Source organism: Bos taurus, chromosome 24 (genome assembly GCF_002263795.3).
Source record: "Bos taurus isolate L1 Dominette 01449 registration number 42190680 breed Hereford chromosome 24, ARS-UCD2.0, whole genome shotgun sequence".
Classification (NCBI taxonomy): domain Eukaryota; kingdom Metazoa; phylum Chordata; class Mammalia; order Artiodactyla; family Bovidae; genus Bos; species Bos taurus.
This window is the reverse complement of record NC_037351.1, coordinates 10762966-10781783: the sequence shown is the minus strand read 5'-3', so window position 1 is coordinate 10781783 and position 18818 is coordinate 10762966. Positions and strand designations below refer to the sequence as shown.

Genomic DNA, 18818 nt, shown 5'->3' with positions numbered 1-18818 from the left:
ACTCCTAATGTTAAAGAAATGATTGATTTCTTCCATCAATCTTTGGCTACTGCTAAAACCTTACAACCTGTAGGCATAACACCTGTAGGCATAATACATTAAAAACTCAGTTCAGTGTTTCATGCTGAAAGTGGGACTCTATTAGAGGGAAGCTTTTAATGTTTGTATAGGGTCTGACATACTGGATTTTATTTAACAGCTGAGTTTCCTAGACAAGTACTAGGCATTTCTTCAAAGAACCCAGCCAAATGCTATAATCCATTTCCCTCGGAAATGGCAGTTGTTAAATTAGACCCCAAACATTTATGAATGTCGCTTTGCCTTTCCAGCAATTAAAAGAGTTCCAAAAAAAAAAAAAAAGAAAGGTCCCTTTGTGTTTCATGGCTTTGAAATTATTATGTTAATCCTGAGCTGGTCCTCCCACGAGCACTGTCAAATGCTTTGGAGGTTACATTCAAGAGGGTGGCATCATTCTGAACTGGTGTGGGAAAGGGTTTCTTGATGTATAAAAAGTGTTTGATATTAAAGGCGTTTTAGCAATTTGAGCGCATCTACTGCTGTGAGTTCCCGCGTAAGTAGGCAGGCCATTCATTTCCCTTTAAAGGACAAACACCTGAAATCAACACCAGAGACCTACTTTCCCCAGGATGGAGGGGGTAACCGGTGAGTTGACTGAAACTGTCCCTTTGCTATTTCCTTGTCATAGTGCTGATCCTCCTGATCGTCACCATGAGAAGACGGAAAAAAGAGCCCCTGATTTTCGACGAAGAGAGAGATATCAGAGAAAACATCGTCCGATACGACGACGAGGGTGGGGGAGAGGAAGACACGGAAGCCTTCGACATGGCCGCGCTCAGAAACCTCAACGTCATGAGAGACACCAAGACCCGGAGGGATGTGACCCCGGAAATCCAGTTTTTGAGTCGACCGACTTTTAAAAGCATCCCGGATAATGTCATTTTCCGGGAATTTATTTGGGAGAGACTGAAAGAAGCCGACGTGGATCCCTGCGCCCCGCCTTATGATTCCTTGCAGACGTACGCCTTCGAGGGGAATGGCTCGGTGGCGGAATCTCTCAGCTCCCTAGATTCCATCAGCTCAAACTCTGATCAGAATTATGACTACCTTAGTGACTGGGGACCGCGTTTTAAACGCCTCGCAGACATGTATGGAAACGGCCAGGAGAGCTTGTACTCATAGCCCTGGAGACCTTCGTTTGAAAGGTACTGAAGGAAAAGTAAAGGCAAAAAAAAAAAAAGAAGAAGAAAAAAAAACAGCAACACAAACAAAAGACGTGCAGAACACAAGAACTCCGCTTGCTAAAGGGAAATGGTTGTAAATATTCCTCCATTTTTAACTGTTTAGGTTTCTGCCTTGGTGAAGCAAATCTTCATTAGACTTGTCCAAGGGACTGCACTGACCACAGACTCTGAGCATTTGAAAGCTTTTTTGATTGAAAAAAAAAAAAGAAATGCTCAGTGGTTTGTGAATAGACAGCAACTCTCAGATACCTGCAAAGGCACCCAGCCTTCTGAGTGAGTAGTGCAGTGATGGTATCGGCAGTGAGGGAGTAATACACCATATGCCAGGAAAAAGTCCTGGAACTTCTTGCATATCAAAACTTGGGACAAATTTAATTTACAGTGATGCTTTCTGCTTGCTAGATTAGAGCATCCAGCAGAATTTTATTGCTGTGGGTTAGCAAATATATTTTATTTCGCAATATAAAAATTCTCAGAAAATCCTCCCCAGTCCTCCAATACAAGCCAATAAAATTTGGTTTAAGGCAACATAAACCGTTGTTTAGCAGATAAATCCAGAAGTGTTCCAAATAAGCAACAGGTAAATCATTCTTAAAGTTGGCAATCTTTTTGAGATACTTGTGTAGGTATGAAAAAAAGTTGCTGTCTATTCGTTGCCTTTTTTTTTTATTATCTCTTCTGATTTGTACAGGAGACTACCTTTTCTTTTTTTATTTGACACATGGTGTTATATTTATTTTGGAGCTCCAATCTCCACTCAATTCAGGTCCATCTTCCTGCCTCGGAATATTAAGCTCATCAGAACATGTTGATTTGTTTCCACTCTGAGCTACATGAAGGAAATGAAGCATAGAAATAGAAAGAAAGAAAAAAAAAGGTTGAGCAATTGAGCCCTTAATACTGTTCACATCTCAGAGAGGAACACAGCTACAAGGACATAGAAGTTGTCTGTCTGAGCCATTAGAATTTAGAGAACATTGGAAGGAAGTGTATTATAGAAGGAAGATTTCAGAGAGAATTGAGATTTTCTTTGATGCGAGATTTATTTTTCAAGGTAACAAGTTCTAGAAGCTCCAAAAACTTTTGAGAATTTGTTTTCCCCTCCTCCTTTGCTGTAAAAATATGGACAGATTTTTTTGAATATATCTTAAACAATGTAATGTTATAAATTTCAAAATCCATCTTTCAATTCTGATGCAAATATGTTTCTCAAGAATTATCCAAATAGTGTATACTTTCTGTACCAGTTTAGACGTGCCAAAGTGAGCAGAGGAAATTCAAGTAATCACATGTGTTTGAGAAAAAGAATTTTATGATGAAAGTGTTATTTCTACCTAACATTATTTTCTAGGTTAATACTAGTTTAATGTGAATATAGTCAAGTAAGAATGAATTTTTTTTTCTTTTTACCTTTTAAAAAGGGTTTATTGATGGGTTCTAATAAATCTACAGATAGTGGACATTGTATAGGAAATTGTGTTTCTAAAAGTGCTTTCTGAAAGACAAACACTGGAACCAGAGTATCAGTATTTTGATTACATGAGGAGAAACTCTGTAGGATTCTGTAAAATTGCAGCCCACCTTTAGAAATGAAGTATGTGAAAGTGGCCTTCAGCTTCATCAAAATAAATAATTCAATAAATACAATTATCTGTAAACAGTTCTTTCATTTGAATAGTTTTATAGACATTGTTTCATGACTAGACATGCTTCTTGCTGCATTAATACACATATGCATATGCAAAACCAATTGTATAACAGAGTAAAGGATACTGTTCATGACTTTTAATCACATACGTTTTTCAGATTACAAAAGTAAAGCATAGTACATTCACCCAAGTCCATAAAATCAGAATGCAGTGCAGGAATGATATAAATGTTAAGTCAGCAAGGTGCTGAGAATATGATTGTGTAATAATCCCCTTGTCCACAAGAAGATAAAATAGTACATTTGGGTTATGATGTCACAGCTGCTGATTGTTGCATAAATGGAAGTTTGAATGTACTTTAGAAAAGGAACATCACACCATTCATCTTGCTTTCTCTCCTTTTAAAGTATATATATTTTCTTCTTTTTTCAAAAAAATTTCATATTTGCCAGTAAATGATTGGGGGGAAGGCTTTAATTTAAATAAAGATTTGAAATTCTTGCATATACTCAATTGCCATTTTGTGTGTGAAAGATGATGATAATATGGTATTGAACTTGATTCAGTGGTGTTTAAAAGAAATCTTGAGATGGCTGCAAGTGTGTCCCTAATAGAGAATTTATATGAAGTATTCTAGCTAAGCTTCTTTTAATGATGGTGAATGTTATTTTAGTTCTTTTTTTTCTTCTGAAATCTAGGGTTATATATGTTTATCTGACATCCTTGAGAGAGAGGCTCTGTTGTAAACCCAGAGAGTAGTCAATGAACAAAAATCAGTGTTAGAGCTAGTTACAGAATTTTCCAAAAGCGTCTAAATAAATACCTGTTATATCATCTAACCACTAAAATTCAGTGGTGGACTGGAGCCAGCTCAGAACAACTCCTAAGTACCAATTCTGCATATTTCTTCCCGATTCTGCTTCTAGTGATAATATCTTGGTAGGTCAGCCATGGTGGTAATAGACCTTCACAGAAATCAGCAAACACTACCTTTTCTTTTTTTGAGAACTGTTAATAGTTGGTAGCTGTTTACTAACACTTCACTGCTTGCTTTATAAAAGGAAATCTAGTTGTAAATACAGTATGAATGAATAGAATATCAAATGATGACATGAGAGCAATATGTGCCCTGTTCTAGTACTAAATACAGGTTCATGTAGTCGTGACTTCCTAGTATCAGATCCTTAGAGCTACAGGTAGAAAGGAGGGGACCCGCTTCATATGGGCTGCAGAAAATGGTTGGCAAGTCAACAACTTTACATATTTTCCATTTGTCCCTGTGGGGGCACCATTAGAAACTGAAGGTATACAAAGTAATGCATATTTTGGACAATTTCATTTCTTAAAATTAATTGCATTTAACTTGTTACCTTCCAACTCAAAGAAATAAACTCAGGCCTCTACTCTAGATTATTACTCTTGGATAATTTTAAGTCAGCATAAAGAACAGGAAAGCTAAACCTTATCAAGAAAGTGGAATTTTGCTGATCAAGCCTAAATTATGATTCCGGATGTGCACTATGCTAAAGCAATATTCCAAAGTCAGTTGCAGACCAAAATTAGGAAGGAGAGAAGAAGACAAGATGCTGTACAGAGGCAATGAGTAGATCTTTCTACAAGCAGTCATCTAGATGAAGCTGGTCAACTTTTTCCTTTGGTGGGAAGCTCAGCTGAGGCTGACTGCAGTTACAGTTAGGCAAGAAATAATAATGTGAAGGTTTTGCTACCCGCCTATTCACTCTGCCCTCTGAAAATGTCTTACATTTATTTTAACTTCACGCACAATTACATCTACCACACTGGATGACGAGCAGTCTTCGGCAATTATTCTCATGTAAATGGCGTAGTTGTATAAGGTAGGAATTGTATTTGTGGTATGGTGCACATGCTCAAAGAACTTACATGCAAATAAAGTGTTAGCATCATATTCAAATATAAAATCCAAAAGAGCTTAAGATAAAGTTAGATATACTGCAAGAGGCAAAAAGCATCTTGTTTAAATATTTTAACATTGTTAAGTACTACTTACAAATATTAAGCATCAAATTTTCCATGTTATTTTGACACCTTTTGACTTCAGCCACCTGATGAGAAGAGGTGACTCGTTGGAAAAGACTCTGATGCTGGGAAGGACTGAAGGCAGGAGGAGAAGGGGCAACAGGCATCACCAACTCAATGGACAGGAGTCTGAGCAAACTCAGGGAGATAGTGAAGGACAGAGAAGCCTGGTGTGCTGCAGTTCATGGGGTCACAAAGAGTTGGACATGGCTGAGTGACTGAACAACAACAAAAGTTGACTTTCAAACTGTTCTAACTACCCAAGTTGTTTCTAAATCATTATTTGAAAGTTTATGGGCTGCCGTCTATGGGGTCGCACAGAGTCGGACACGACTGAAGCAACTTAGCAGCAGCAGCAGATCTAATTAAAGTTGATTGAAAGAAAGCTTGGACTTACTCTAAACTGTTTCTGGTCAGGGATGTCTGGGGACAAATGGAACATATGTGACAGTTAACACATAAGAAAATTCATTTTCTGTTTGTCTAGGTAGTTTATTTGAACTTAAATCTATCAGTTTAGTTCAGTCACTCAGCGTTTCTGACTCTTTGCGACCCCATGCACTGCAGCACACCAGGCTTCCCTGTTCATCACAAACTCCTGGAGATTACTCAAACTCATGTCGATCGAGTCAGTGATGCCATCCAAACATCTCATCCTTTTGTCTCATTCTCCTCCCACCTTCAATCTTTCCCAGCATCAGAGGCTTTTCTAGTGAGTCAGGTCTTTGTATCAGGTGGTCAAAATAGTGCAGCTTCAGTAACATTCCTTCCAATGAATATTCAGGACTGATTTCCTTTAGGATGGACTGGTTGGATCTCCTTAAAGTCCAAGGGACTTTCAAGAGTCTTCTCTAACACCACAGTTCAAAAGCATCAATTCTTCAGCATTCAGCTTTCCTTATAGTCCAACTCTCCCATCCATACATGACTACTGGAAAAACCATAGTTTTGATTAGATGGACCTTTGTTAGTAAAGTAATGTCTCTGTTTTTTAATATTCTGTCTAGGTTTGTCATAACTTTTCTTCCAAGGAGCAAGCATCTTTTAATTTCATGACTACAGTCACCATCTGCAGTGAGTTTAGGGCCCCCCAAAATACAGTCTCTCACTGTTTCCATTCTTTCCTCATTTACTATGAAGTGATGGGACCAGATGCCATGATCTTAGTTTTCTGAATGTTGAGTTTTAAGCCAACTTTATCACTCTCTCTTTCACTTTCATCAAAAGGCTCTTTAGTTCTTCTTTGCTTTCTGCCATAAAGGTGGTGTCATCTGCATATATGAGGTTATTGATATTTCTCCCAGCAATCTTGATTCCAGCTTGTGCTTCATCCAGCCCAGCATTTCGCATGATGTACTCTGCATAGAAGTTAAATAAGCAGGGTGACAATATGCAGCCTTGACATACTCCTTTCCTGATTTGGAACCAGTCTATTGTTCCATGTCCAGTTCTAACTGTTGCTTCCTGACCTGCATACAAATTTCTCAAGAGGCAGGTCAGGTGGTCTGGTATTCCCATCTCTTTCAGAATTTTCCACAGTCTGTTGTGACCCACACAGTCAAAGGCTTTGGCATTGTCAATAAAGCAGAAGTAGATGCCTTTCCAGAACTCTTGCTTTTTCGATGATCCAGTGGATGTTGGTTATTTGATCTCTGGCTCCTCTGCCTTTTCTAAATCCAGCTTGAACATCTGGAAGTTCACTGTTCATGTACTGTTGAAGCCTGGCTTGGAGAATTTTGAGCATTACTTTGCTAGTGTGTGAGATGAGTGAAATTGTGTGGGAGTTTGAACATTCTTTGGCATTGCCTTTCTTTGGGATTGGAATAAAAACTGACCTTTTCCAGTCCTGTGGCCACTGATGAGTTTTCCAAGTTTACTGGCATATTGACTGCAGCATGTTAACAGCATCATTTTTTAGGATTTGAAATAGCCCAACTGGAATTCCATCACCTCCACTAGCTTTGTTTGTAGTGATGCTTCCTAAAGCCCGCTTGACTTCACGTTCCAGGTTGACTATCTTTAGGTGAGTGATCACACTAAATGAGTGGTTATCTGGGTCATGAAGATCTTTTTTGTATAGTTCTGTGTATTCTTGCCACCTCTTCTTAGTATCTTCTGCTTCTGTTAGGTCCATACCATTTCTGTCCTTTATTGTGCCCATCTTTGCATGAAATGTTCCCCTGGTATCTCTAATTTTCTTGAAGAGATCTCTAGTCTTTCCCATTCTATTGTTTTCCTCTATTTCTTTGCATTGATCACTGAGGAAGGCTTTCTTATCTCTTTTGCTATTCTTTGGAACTGTGCATTCAAATGGGTATATCTTTCCTTTTCTATAGTCAATTATTTTTAAATTATTAACATATATTGTGTATATATTCCATGGTATATGAAAGTTTAGGAAAACTAACATAATAAGATTAAGTAACAAATCATCATCATAATCAAAAGAACAAGAAAGGAATAATAGCATTTCCATTTTCAGTGTAATTGAAATTGTTTCAGAAGAGTGGGATTAGCCCTTAAGAAAAATGGGAGTTATTTGAGGCTGTGACTTGGCAGGTACTATAAAGTATAATTCCAGGAGTAATTTTTCAAGCAAAAAGGAGACAGCCTTTGTGTGCAACATTCTTGACACTTTTTCATTATTATGCTGCCTTGTACTGGCTTGGATCTTAAAAGAACAGGTGTGTGTGTATGATTGAGTGACATTGGAAAGTATGTCTGAAACGACCTTAAAAAATAACCTAATATTATCTTGTTAATTCCAGTGTATTATTGTCATTTGGCAAATGCCTATTAAGCAATAAGACAAAGTCTGATAAATTCAAGGGAGCAATATTTTGTTTGCTTAAGAATCTAAATTGGGAAAGGATTGTGGTGTTAAGGGGACAGCATTTAGCTGAACTATCTGGATAACTGTCTTCCTTGTTTTCTTTTTATTGAGTAGATGCCATCTCATTGTCAACACAGAATGTGGAATGTGAATTATTTATTGTGACTTGTCACCAGGCTTTGGCTTGTTGAGCATCACTGGTGTAAGAGGAAGCACCCCTTGTCCGTGGTTATCAAATCTGGGTAGAAGTCAGTTCCAGCACATTTTGGCTGTGCCCTGGATACCACTCTAATTCTCTGAACCTTTATATCTTTGTGATTAAAACTGAGTTAATTACCATCCTGTCTGTTTTAGAAGCTTGTGAGATGATTAAGTGAAAATGCTGTGTAAACTGTAAAGCACTGTAAAAATGTAAGGCTTTATTATGGAAAATTATGGAAATTATGTAATAAGATTGATTATATTTCCTCTTAGTGGTAAACATGGATAATTTCTGGCTTGGGAAATATGCAATAAGGGAAAAAACATGCAATTAATATCCTAAGTTGGGAAAAGACACAATTGATATTATTAATTGAAGCAACTACTTTAGAACAGGTATTTTATAAAGTCTTTCATGAGTTTGGGTAAACTCCAGGAGTTGGTGATGGACAGGGAGGCCTGGCGTGCTGTGGTTCATGGGGTCGCAAAGAGTCAGACACGACTGAATGATTGAACTGAACTGAACTTATAAGGTCTTTGCAGGTTGAGATCCAAACCAAACTAATTTAACTGCTAATAAGAGTTAAGCAAATCAGCATGGGCATGCTGATAGAGAATTCAATAATTCTGTCAGTCATGACTGGTGCTTGTGTAATTAATCATTTATATACTTCAAAGAATTAGAGTAGAATAATACTGACTTAATATGAAAACCATTCTGTACTCTTGATGACTTGAAAGCATTTTTAATATCTTCCAATAGCCTTTTATAAATGAAGAAGCCATCAGAAATTAAAAAATAATATGCATAGGTACTACTGATATGTTAGTCTACTCATAAAATGAGCATTAAGAAATCTTCTTTGTGTATGTGTGTGTGTGTGTGTAATAAAGTTTTATTGAAGTATAAAGGAGATAGAGAAAGCTTCTTACATAGGCATCAGAAGGGGGCAGAAAGAGTACCCGCCAAAATCTTCTACTCAGGAATTAGTTATCTGGTTATTCAAAGCTCCCATGAACAAGCATTATAAATAAATACATTAGTAGCTATATAACTACTAAGAATGTTGCTACAATATACACTCAAATTAACTCTTACATTTTTGTTGCATTAACTGATGAAATTATGCTGCTAATGACTGATATTTTTAAAAGCAGGAAAAATTATATGATTCACTATCTTATTGCTACATGCTATATTTTTTATGAATATAAATACTATGTTTATGTATCTCAAGATATGGAATGTATAGTTCGTTGAATATGACCAGTTCTTCAAAAGAAATCAACTTTTTAAACAACAGATCAGATAACTACATAGCAATTGCATTTTGTCTGTAATAATTTAAAACATGTTGGGGGAGTGTGTAATTTCCTTGGTTCTGTCTCCCCGCAGCAAGTGGGCCTTAGGAAGCATCAGTACAAACAAGCTAGTCAAGGTGATGGAATCCCAGTTGAGATATTTCAAATCCTAAAGGATGATGCTGTGAAAGTGCTGCACTCAATATGCCAGTAAACTTGGAAAACTCATCAGTGGCCACAGGACTGGAAAAGGTCAGTTTTCATTCCAATCACAAAGAAAGGCAATGCCAAAGAATGTTCAAACTACCACACAATTGCACTCGTCTCACACACTAGCAAAGTAATGCTCAAAATTCTCCAAGCCAGGCTTCAACAGTACATGAACAGTGAACTTCCAGATGTTCAAGCTGGATTTAGAAAAGGCAGAGGAGCCAGAGATCAAATAACCAATATCCACTGTTTCATCGAAAAGCAAGAGAGTTCCAGAAAAACATCTACTTCTGCTTTATTGACTATAGCAAACTCTTTGTGTGGATCACAACAAATTGTGGAAAATTCTTAAAGACATGGGAGTAGCAGACCACCTGACCTGCCTCCTGAGAAATCTGTATGCAAGTCAAGAAGCAACAGTTAGAACTGGACATGGAACAACAGACTGGTTCCAAATCAGGAAAGGAGTATGTCAAGGCTACATATTGTCACCCTGCTTATTTAACTTCTATGAAGAGTTCATCATGTGAAATGCTGGGCTGGATGAAGCACAAGCTGGAATCAAGATTGCTGGGAGAAATGTCAATAACCTCAGATACACAGATGACACTACCCACATGGCAGAAAGTGAAGAGGAACTAAAGAGCCTCTTGATGAAAGTGAAAGAGGAGAGTGAAAAAGTTGGCTTAAAACTCAACATTCAGAAAACAAAGATCATGACATCTGGTCCCATCACTTCATGGGAAATAGATGGGAAGGCAATAGAAACAGTAGGAGACTTTATTTTGGGGGGCTCTAAAATCACTGCACTGCAGATGGTGACTGAAGTCATGAAATGAAAAGATGCTTGCTCCTTGGAAAAAAAAAACAAAACAAAACTATGACCAACCTACACAGCATATTGAAAAGCAGAGACCTTACTTTGCCAACAAAGGTCTGTCTAGTCAAAGCTATGGTTTTTCCAGTAATCATGTATGGATGTGAGAGTTGGACTATAAAGAAAGCTGAGTGCCAAAGAATTGATGCTTTTGAACTGTGGTGTTGGAGAAGACTCTCAAGAATCCCTTGGACTGCAAGGAGGTCCAACCAGTCAATCCTAAATAAAGTCAGTCTTGACTATTCATTGGAAGGATTGATGCTGAAGCTGAAACTCCAATACTTTGGCCACCTGATGTGAAGAACCGACTCATTGAAAAGACCCTGATGCTGGGAAAGACAGAATGCAGGAGGAGAAGGGGACGACAGAGGATGAGATGGTTGGATGGCATCCCTGACCTGACACAATGAATATGAGTTTGAGTAATCTCCAAGAGTTTGTGATGGACAGTGAGGGCTGGTGTGCTGCAGTCCATGGGGTTGCAAAGTCTGATGTGACTGAACTGAGGAGAAGGATCCCCCAAAGAGAGACTGTAGCCACCCACAAGGGCTCTCTAGCTCGTTCTTGAGATCCTGTAGGAGCTGAATGTTTTTCTTGAGTACTGTGAGGCTTTCTTTAATTTAGCTGGAGGTATTTGCCCGGAAACAACACATCTCATTCAAGATGGCTCAAGGCCCTCCTTGTTCAGGGATCAGGACAGGAGATCTATCTCCTGTCTATTTTGGAGTGCAACTCCTGCCAAGCTGTGTTGGTTCTTTAGAGCTGTCCTGAGAAATCTTATCCCACAAACTTAATTATGGGGGTATTCATTAGAGTGGCACTCATTTGTAGTCCTGAATAGGTATCTGAGCTCTCTCAGGGGCTCACAGGTGTATTGAATGTCCTCTTCTGTTTTCTTCCACGGCTTGACTCGTGAATAGTGAATCCAGGAGTCATGTCCTGGTACCTTGACTGCTGTGGGGGTAGAAAGTTTTACAGGGTAGGGGCCCTTCCATGTAGGCTGGTGTTGAGCCTTTGGGGACCCATCTTTCCAGACTTTAAAGGACTAGAGTCCCTGGAGAATATACTGGTGGCTGTTTAGAATCTTTTGGGCCCTGGTTGACACCCCACAAGCATATATCCTGTTGGAATTGCCCAGTGGCCATGGTTTAAGACCAGAACGACTGAGGCTCTGGATCGAGGAAGAGGTCATTGATGTAAACAAAAGGTCTCCCATATAGCATCTCATAAGGACTAAGACCAACCTGTTCCTTGGGGGCAATACAAGTGCAAAGGAGAACCATTGGTAAAGCTTCCTTTCATCCCAGCGAGGTTTCCTGGGTTATCTTTTTTATCACAGACTTTAAGAATTGGTTGGCTCTTTCTTTGTAATTTCCCTCATAGCTCAGTTGGTAAAGAATCTGCCTGCAATGAGAAGACCCTGGTTCAATACCTGGGTCAGGAAGATCTCCTGAAGAAAGGCTACCCACTCCAGTATTCTTGGGCTTCCCTTGTGGCTTAGCCAGTAAAGAATCTGCCTGCAATGTGGGAGACCTGAGTTTGATCCCTGGGTTGGGAAGATCCCCTGGAGAAGGGAAGGCTACCCCCTCCAGTATTCTGGCCTGGAGAATTCCATGGACTAAGTCCATGGGGTCGCAAAGAGTTGGACACAACTGAGTAACTTTTGTATTTTGGCTCTTTCTGCTTTTCCTGAAGACTGAGCCCTCCAGGCACAATGAAGATAGTAAGTAATGGCCAATGCTTTAGAGACACCTTGGGTGATATTAGAAGGAAATGATGCCCCATTTTCACTTTGTAATGACCTTGGCAGACCAAATCTCAGAATGATTTCATGGAGCAGTTTTTTACCACCTCCTCAGCCTTCCCAGTCTGGGTAAGAAAGCCTTCAATCCATCCTGTGGTTGTATCTATTACAACTAATAGGTATTTGTACCCTTGAGAAACTGGCATCTGGGTGAAGTCCATCTGCCAGTCCTCTCCTGGGTAGATCCCATGTTGTAGGATGGGCTGGGCCAGCTGGGGTCTTCGAGCTCCTTGGGGGTTGTTTAATTGGCAAGTGGCACAAGAGGAGACCATTTGCCTTATAGTTGTTTGGAGGCCTGTTCCTCTGAAGGACCTTTCTAGTAATCTTTGGAGGGCCTTCTTCCCTAAATGAGTGGCGGCATGTAAGGAGTTAACCAACTTCCATTGGAGGAAGAAAAAAGAGTCCCTCCTTTTGGAACCACCCCATACAATCTTCTTGAAAACCCTCACTCTTAGTCTAAAAAGTCTCACTTTCAGTATATGAAGGAGTTTCTGGCAAATTAGTCTGTGGAACCAAGGTGCCAGCCCTTATCATTGTTCTGTAACCCTGCTCTCTTAGCTGCCTCATCAGCTTGTGGTTCCCTCATGCCACGTCTGTGCCCCCTTTTTGGTGTCCTTTATAGTGGGAGATTGAAACCTCAGTGGGCAGATGGACTGACTCTGAGAGGCTAAGGATTTGATCACCACATTTGATTGGGGACCCTCGGGTGGTCAAGTGGCCTCTTTCTTTCCAAATAGCCGCATGTGCATGTAGCACCAGAAAGGCATACTTGGAGGCAGTGTAAACGGCTACTCTTTTTCCTTTTCCCAGCTTTAAAGATTGATTCAGGGCTATGAGCTCAGCCAATTGGGCTGAAGTAAACTGGTGACAACGGCTTAGCCTCTATGGTCTCAAAACTGGAGACTATTGCATATCCAGCTCTTCTTTTCCCATCCAAGAGAAATGCTCCCATCAGTGTACCAGATTTCCTCAGGATTGGTCAGAGGATCGTCTGACAACCCCTCTCGGGGTTTTGTCCAGTGGTCCAAAGTTTCTAGGCAAGAGTGAAAGGGGAGAGAGCCCTCGGGGGTACACAGGAGGCCAGCTGGGTTAAGAACCACACAAAGGGATATAGTCAGGCCTAGATTTTCCATTAGTTCTACTTGATATCTGAGGATTCTTTGTTCAGACATCCATAAATGACCTCTCGCATTCAGGAGTTGTTTTACTTGGTTGCTGGTAAAAATAGTTTGCCCCCATAAGAGAGTTTTAAAGCATCTTCTATCAAGTCATCAATAGCTGGAAGATTCAGAAGGCAGGGAACAATCTCTTCCCAATAAGGGAGTAGGACACTCAGGGACCACCAGAAACTTCTGGGAAATATTTTTCATCCCAGCAACAAAGAAGTGCTCAGGTAAGTCTTTTTGTTAGTGTTTTTCCTGTAGCACCCCAAATGGTACAGATTTGGGAGGAGAAGGCTCTGGAATAGGAGGTTAGAACACAGTAGGTAGCCCCTGTGTCAACTAAGAAATTCTTGCACCTACCTACCACATCCAGTTGGCTCCAGCCCCGTGATGGTTATCTGTGAAAGGCGGGGTGGCTGGAATGGACTTCAGTCCTGTTGAACCATCATGAGGGGAGACTTGGCACTTGACCTTGAGGCCCACGGGTTCCGAGGGCAGAGTTCCACCCACAGCCCCAGTTGATGGCATTTGTAGCAAACTGTTTTAGAAGACTTTCCATGGTTTGCACACTCTTTGGCCCAATGTCCTGCCTGTCTAAAGATTAGGCATTTGCCTCATGCTTTGTCCTTCAAGGACTTGGGGTTTGCCTTAGGGCTTCCCTGGAGGGTGGCCAGCGTCTGGGCATGCCTTGTCTCCTTCCTTCTCTCCCTTTCCTGGGCCTTGGCCTCCCTCTCCTATTCTCTGTTATAAAAGGTACTGGTGGCTGTCCCGACCATCTCATCTGAAGAGGCAGATAGGTCCTGCTGCTGTAGCTGTTGTAATTTTATCCTGATGTCTGATGCACATTGAGACAGGAATTTGTCCTTTAAAATCACACTTTGGAGGGCCTCTTTTAGACTTTCCAGAAAGGCAATGTGGTTCCCATTGCACTCTTAAGTTATTGCTGAGTTTGGGCATAATCCCACAACTAATAGGCTTCCTTCTATTTCCATGGGTGGACTTCCTTAGGGGTGAATCTTTCTGAAGCTTATCCTACCCAGTACTGTTGCAACCTGAGAGCCAGGAGTCCCCGGGTCAGGGTGCAGATCCCCAGGCAGGTTGAAGCATGACAACCTCCTGGGACCCCTGGACTGGCAGATCTCTGAGCAGGGTGATGCATCACAACTTTTTGAGGACAAGATCCCTAGGTAGATTGAGGCAGGTCAACTTTCTGGGACCCCCGGACTGGAGTTGGGCATCCCCAAGGCCTCCAACATGACCAATGCTGGGTAGGATTAAGGGGCTGTACTCTTAACTCATTACTGGTTTGTCCACCAGGATGGGAATAGATATCATGATGTAAAACAATCCAAGTCTGTGCCATGAGGCTGGGAACCTGTTGAAACAGCCATAAGCCTCATCCTCTTATTGCTCTGAGGGAATATAAACCACTGATTTCCTTCCCTAGTCCTCCAAAAGAACAGCTTAGGGTGTTTCCAATGGTGAAAATCTCATTGTTATAGACCCACTTTAGGTAATAACAGAGGTAATGACAAAGGAGTGGGTTATTTGGTCCTGTTAAGGGCATTAGGGGTATTTTAATAATAAGCTGCATGGGAAAATGTTGCCTACAAGGAGGCAGGGTCCTGGTTGTAGGATTTAGGAAGTGGTTTAAGAACAAATTGGTAAGAGGCAACAGACCAGATGTTCCATAAAAATGGAGTGGAGATTTGATGCAGGGGTATGTTTGTAACTTTGGGAGAAGGATGGTAAGGGTTTGGGCCCAAACGGCCTGCAGGGCTGATTCCCAAAGTGTCAAACATTATCCCTGGAAGCCCAATTGCCCTTGAGGGGATGCCACCAGATAGACTTCTAACAGGCATTGTGTGCCTGTTACCCGCCCTCTAGGGTTCACTGAGAGATGCTGTTGTGGCACATGTTGTAAGAAACATGGAAGATGAAGGCCTGAATATCTAGAAAGATTGGATGTTATACAGTATTTCTCCCCCAAGGGCCATTTATTTTCTGGTTGTCCCTCAAGAAGATTGTGGAGGCATCATTGTGGGCCTGGGTGGCTGTGCTCAGAAGAGCACTAAACAGGAGGGAAGGGGGCAGGGCTCAACTTTTGAAAGAACGACATAGCCCAAGGGCATAACATAAACCAATTAAAATCAAATGGGTCCAAGATGACAAGTCAAATTCGACTAAACCTGGATCCTCAATCTGCAAGCTAAATGACACACCCAGGTCCAAGGCACTGTCGAAAGACGAGGAGTGGGTGGTTCCCCAATTGTTGGAATGATCCTCCTACTCATTAGCACATGAAATCACCCAGCCCACAGAAACTAACCACACCACATTCCATGGCCACCGCACTCTTCTCTGTGATGGCCCACACCCTGTGGAGTGTGATCCTCCCTGAATCCAAACAAGTCCACCTCTTACCTATCACTGTGTCTCTCACTGAATTTTTGCAATGAAACATCAGAGCCTGAGTTTCATTAGGTCCTGAAGCCAGGTGCCGTGGGTTTTGTCCGGGCTCAAGTCCCAAAAGAGAGGAGCTGAAGGACAGGAAGAAAAAGCAGGGGGAAAAACATGCCAGCGAATCCCCTTCGTAACCTGCCAGATAAATAATACCTGACCTGTGCTCACAGTTTTCATTGGCCTGATCCTTGGCACAAAGAAGATTAAGGACAGAAGAACCCCCACCTGCTTGGGCAACAGCTACTGGGGCACAGCAGAGGAAAGTGGAGCCTTCGGGACACACTGGGGAGTAGCCTTTCCAGAGTCCCTCAATTGCACCCACTACTGCTCAACTGTTTGTGGGGGGTTCAGGGAAACAAGAAACAAGAGACTGTAAAGGAATTAAGATTTTGTTAGCCATATGTCCTTCCAGCCACAGGGGTGAGGACTTCCTACCCCAACCGGAGGTCCCCTGGGATCTGAGACTGAGCCGAGTAAGCTTTCTGCCAAGTTTGTGTGTGTTGTCCCAGTTTCCAGCACAGTGGGTTTCTTGTCACTTCCCCTGTGCTGGGTTTTCTTCATGTTCAGCTTCCACCGCTGGAGCTTTTGCATAGTTGGGCTTCTGCTGTGTTTGGCCTCTGCCTTGCAGGGGCTGAGCCAAGGTTATTTCAGCCAGGTTAAATCCAAGAAATGGCACCATATATGTCAGTGAAGTGAAGTGAATTCGCTCGGTCATGTCCAACTCTTTGCGACCCCATGGACTGTAGCCTACCAGGCTCCTCTGTCCATGGGATTTTCCAGGCAATAGTACTGGAGTAGATTGCCATTTCCTTCTCCAGGGGATCTTCCCAACCCAGGGATCGAACCTGGGTCTCCCGCATTGTAGACAGACGCTTTACCATCTGAGCCACCAGGGAAGTCACTTTCACTTTCACATATATGTCAGGGGAGTGTGTAATTTCCTCGTTTCTGTCTTGCCACAGCAAAAATTTGAAGCAATGGACAGACCAGTGTTACAGCCCTGTGTAAATTTCCTTGGTCGCAGCAAAAACGTGAAGCGAAATATGGGCCAGTGTTGGCAGCTCCATGTTACAGCACAGTTTTATTTGACAAGCAAAGGGAAATATATCCTCGAGGAGTGAGGGTTGCTGCTGCTACTGCTGCTAAGTCGCTTCAGTCGTGTCCGACTCTGTGCAACCCCATAGACGGCAGCCCACCAGGCTCCCCCATCCCTGGGATTCTCCAGGCAAGAACACTGGAGTGGGTTGCCATTTCCTTCTCTAATGAATGAAAGTGAAAAGTGAAAGTGAAGTTGCTCAGTCGTGTCCGACTCTTCAAGACCTTATGGACTGCAGCCCACCAAACTCCTCCATCCATGGGATTTTCCAGGCAAGAGTACTGAAGTGGGGTGCCATTGCCTTCTCCGGAGTGAGGGTGGGCCGACCCAAAAGACGCGAAGAGAAGAGAAGCCCCTGGCTCAATTTTGGCTCCACTTTTTATATGTTTTTTCTCCTCCTTCTCAGCATGCCCTATGTAAACTAGTTTAGCCAGGAGGTTGTTTGCCTCACCTGAGGTCCTCACTCCAGTCCTCGGACCTTCCTTTGTTCTATTTTCTCAGGCTTTGCCCTTTGTTTTTTAGCCACTGCCATTCTGGACTCATTTTCTTATTCTAACTACCTAACAAAAGCAAAAAAACGCAAAGGAAAAAGAACTAACTACCCAAGTTTAATATATGTTAGACTTCAAATTGCATATATTACATATCTTGGACATTATATACACTGAGCATACTCACATACACATTGCACACACATAATTTGAGGCTAAAAGTTAAAGTGAAGGTAATGGCATTTAAAATTTAGTTTTTTTTTTTAAAGATAATTATGACTGTCAGATCCACCGTCTACAATTAAATTATGTGGCTGTGTTAAAAGAATACTGTGCATCGATATAGATGCTCTTTACCATAGATTTCAGAATTTCTTTCTCAAAATTTAGAGATGAGCAATTCACTTATATAAAGTATGAAGCATAACTTTCAATGAATCTATTATTGTGTATTTTTGAGGCTCTATTATAATTATGTTAAAAAATTTATTTTCTGCAGTGTTTCTGCTTAAATGAGTTACTTGAATACATAGATATAAGAGTGTCAAAACTGCTAATTCGATTGACTGCAAAATGGATCCTGGAAATCCAGTTAGAAAAGACCCTGATGCTGGGAAAGACTGAAGACAGGTGAAGAAGGGGATGACAGAGGACGAGATGGTTGGATGGCATCACCAACTCAATGGACATGAGTTTGAGCAAGCTCTGAAATATGGTGAAGGACAGGGAGGCCTGGCATGCTGCAGTCCATGGGGTTGCAAAGAGTTGGACATGACTGAGTGACTGAACTGAACTGACTTAACCTTGGGAATGAATCAGTAAGAAAAAACTGGAGGTCTGCGTTTATGTCAGAACCTGAAGAGATGGTTGTTGTTCAGCTCAAGCACTCCATTTCAGGCAGACACTCTCTTAGAGTACTAAGGATTTGAGTTTTTTTTTTTTTTAGCTGATAGAGGAAATAAAGTATTGTTTCAGAAGGATACTGGTGTGTATCTGTATATACAAAGTGCATAACAAGTATGAATCAAGTCAGAAAACCACAGGGTGATATATGCTCAGGTTGTTGACATGTTTTCTAGATGTGTGCTTTGTTATGTTAAAAAAGTTAAGAAACATTGTTGCAGATTAAATTATTAAAAAAAAAAAAATTGCCCCCCAAAACCTAACAACTCAAAAGACCCAAGAGACCCTGTAGTGGATATTTCTGTCATCTTGAATCTCAACTGTGACTGTCAATGCCAACGTGGCTTCCAGTTTATACCTTCTGACAACTTAGTACAGGAAATGAGTCCTGTTGTAATGAAAATTTCATGTTTCCTTCTGAGTGACTGATTTTTATATAAAATCATCTTAAGAAAAATGTTTCGTGGATGTGTCATTTTAACTTTCAGAGCAATCCAATCCAGTAT

At 41.1% G+C, this 18818-nt stretch overlaps 1 protein-coding gene across 2 annotated transcripts in view; it reads left to right on the top strand.

The window, feature by feature from the left end:
• The window catches only part of CDH7 (cadherin 7), a 149974-nt gene extending 146555 nt beyond the window's left edge, over positions 1 to 3419 (top strand). The window contains exon 12 of one of the 2 annotated variants that reach the window (XM_005223999.5): positions 707 to 3419. In XM_005223999.5, the coding sequence (XP_005224056.1) occupies positions 707 to 1200 (494 nt within the window). In that variant the 3' untranslated portion in view covers positions 1201 to 3419. The remainder of the gene's footprint in view (positions 1 to 706) is intronic. The other variant, NM_001192904.1, reaches the window with a different exon arrangement.
• The last annotated feature ends 15399 nt before the right edge of the window (positions 3420 to 18818 follow it).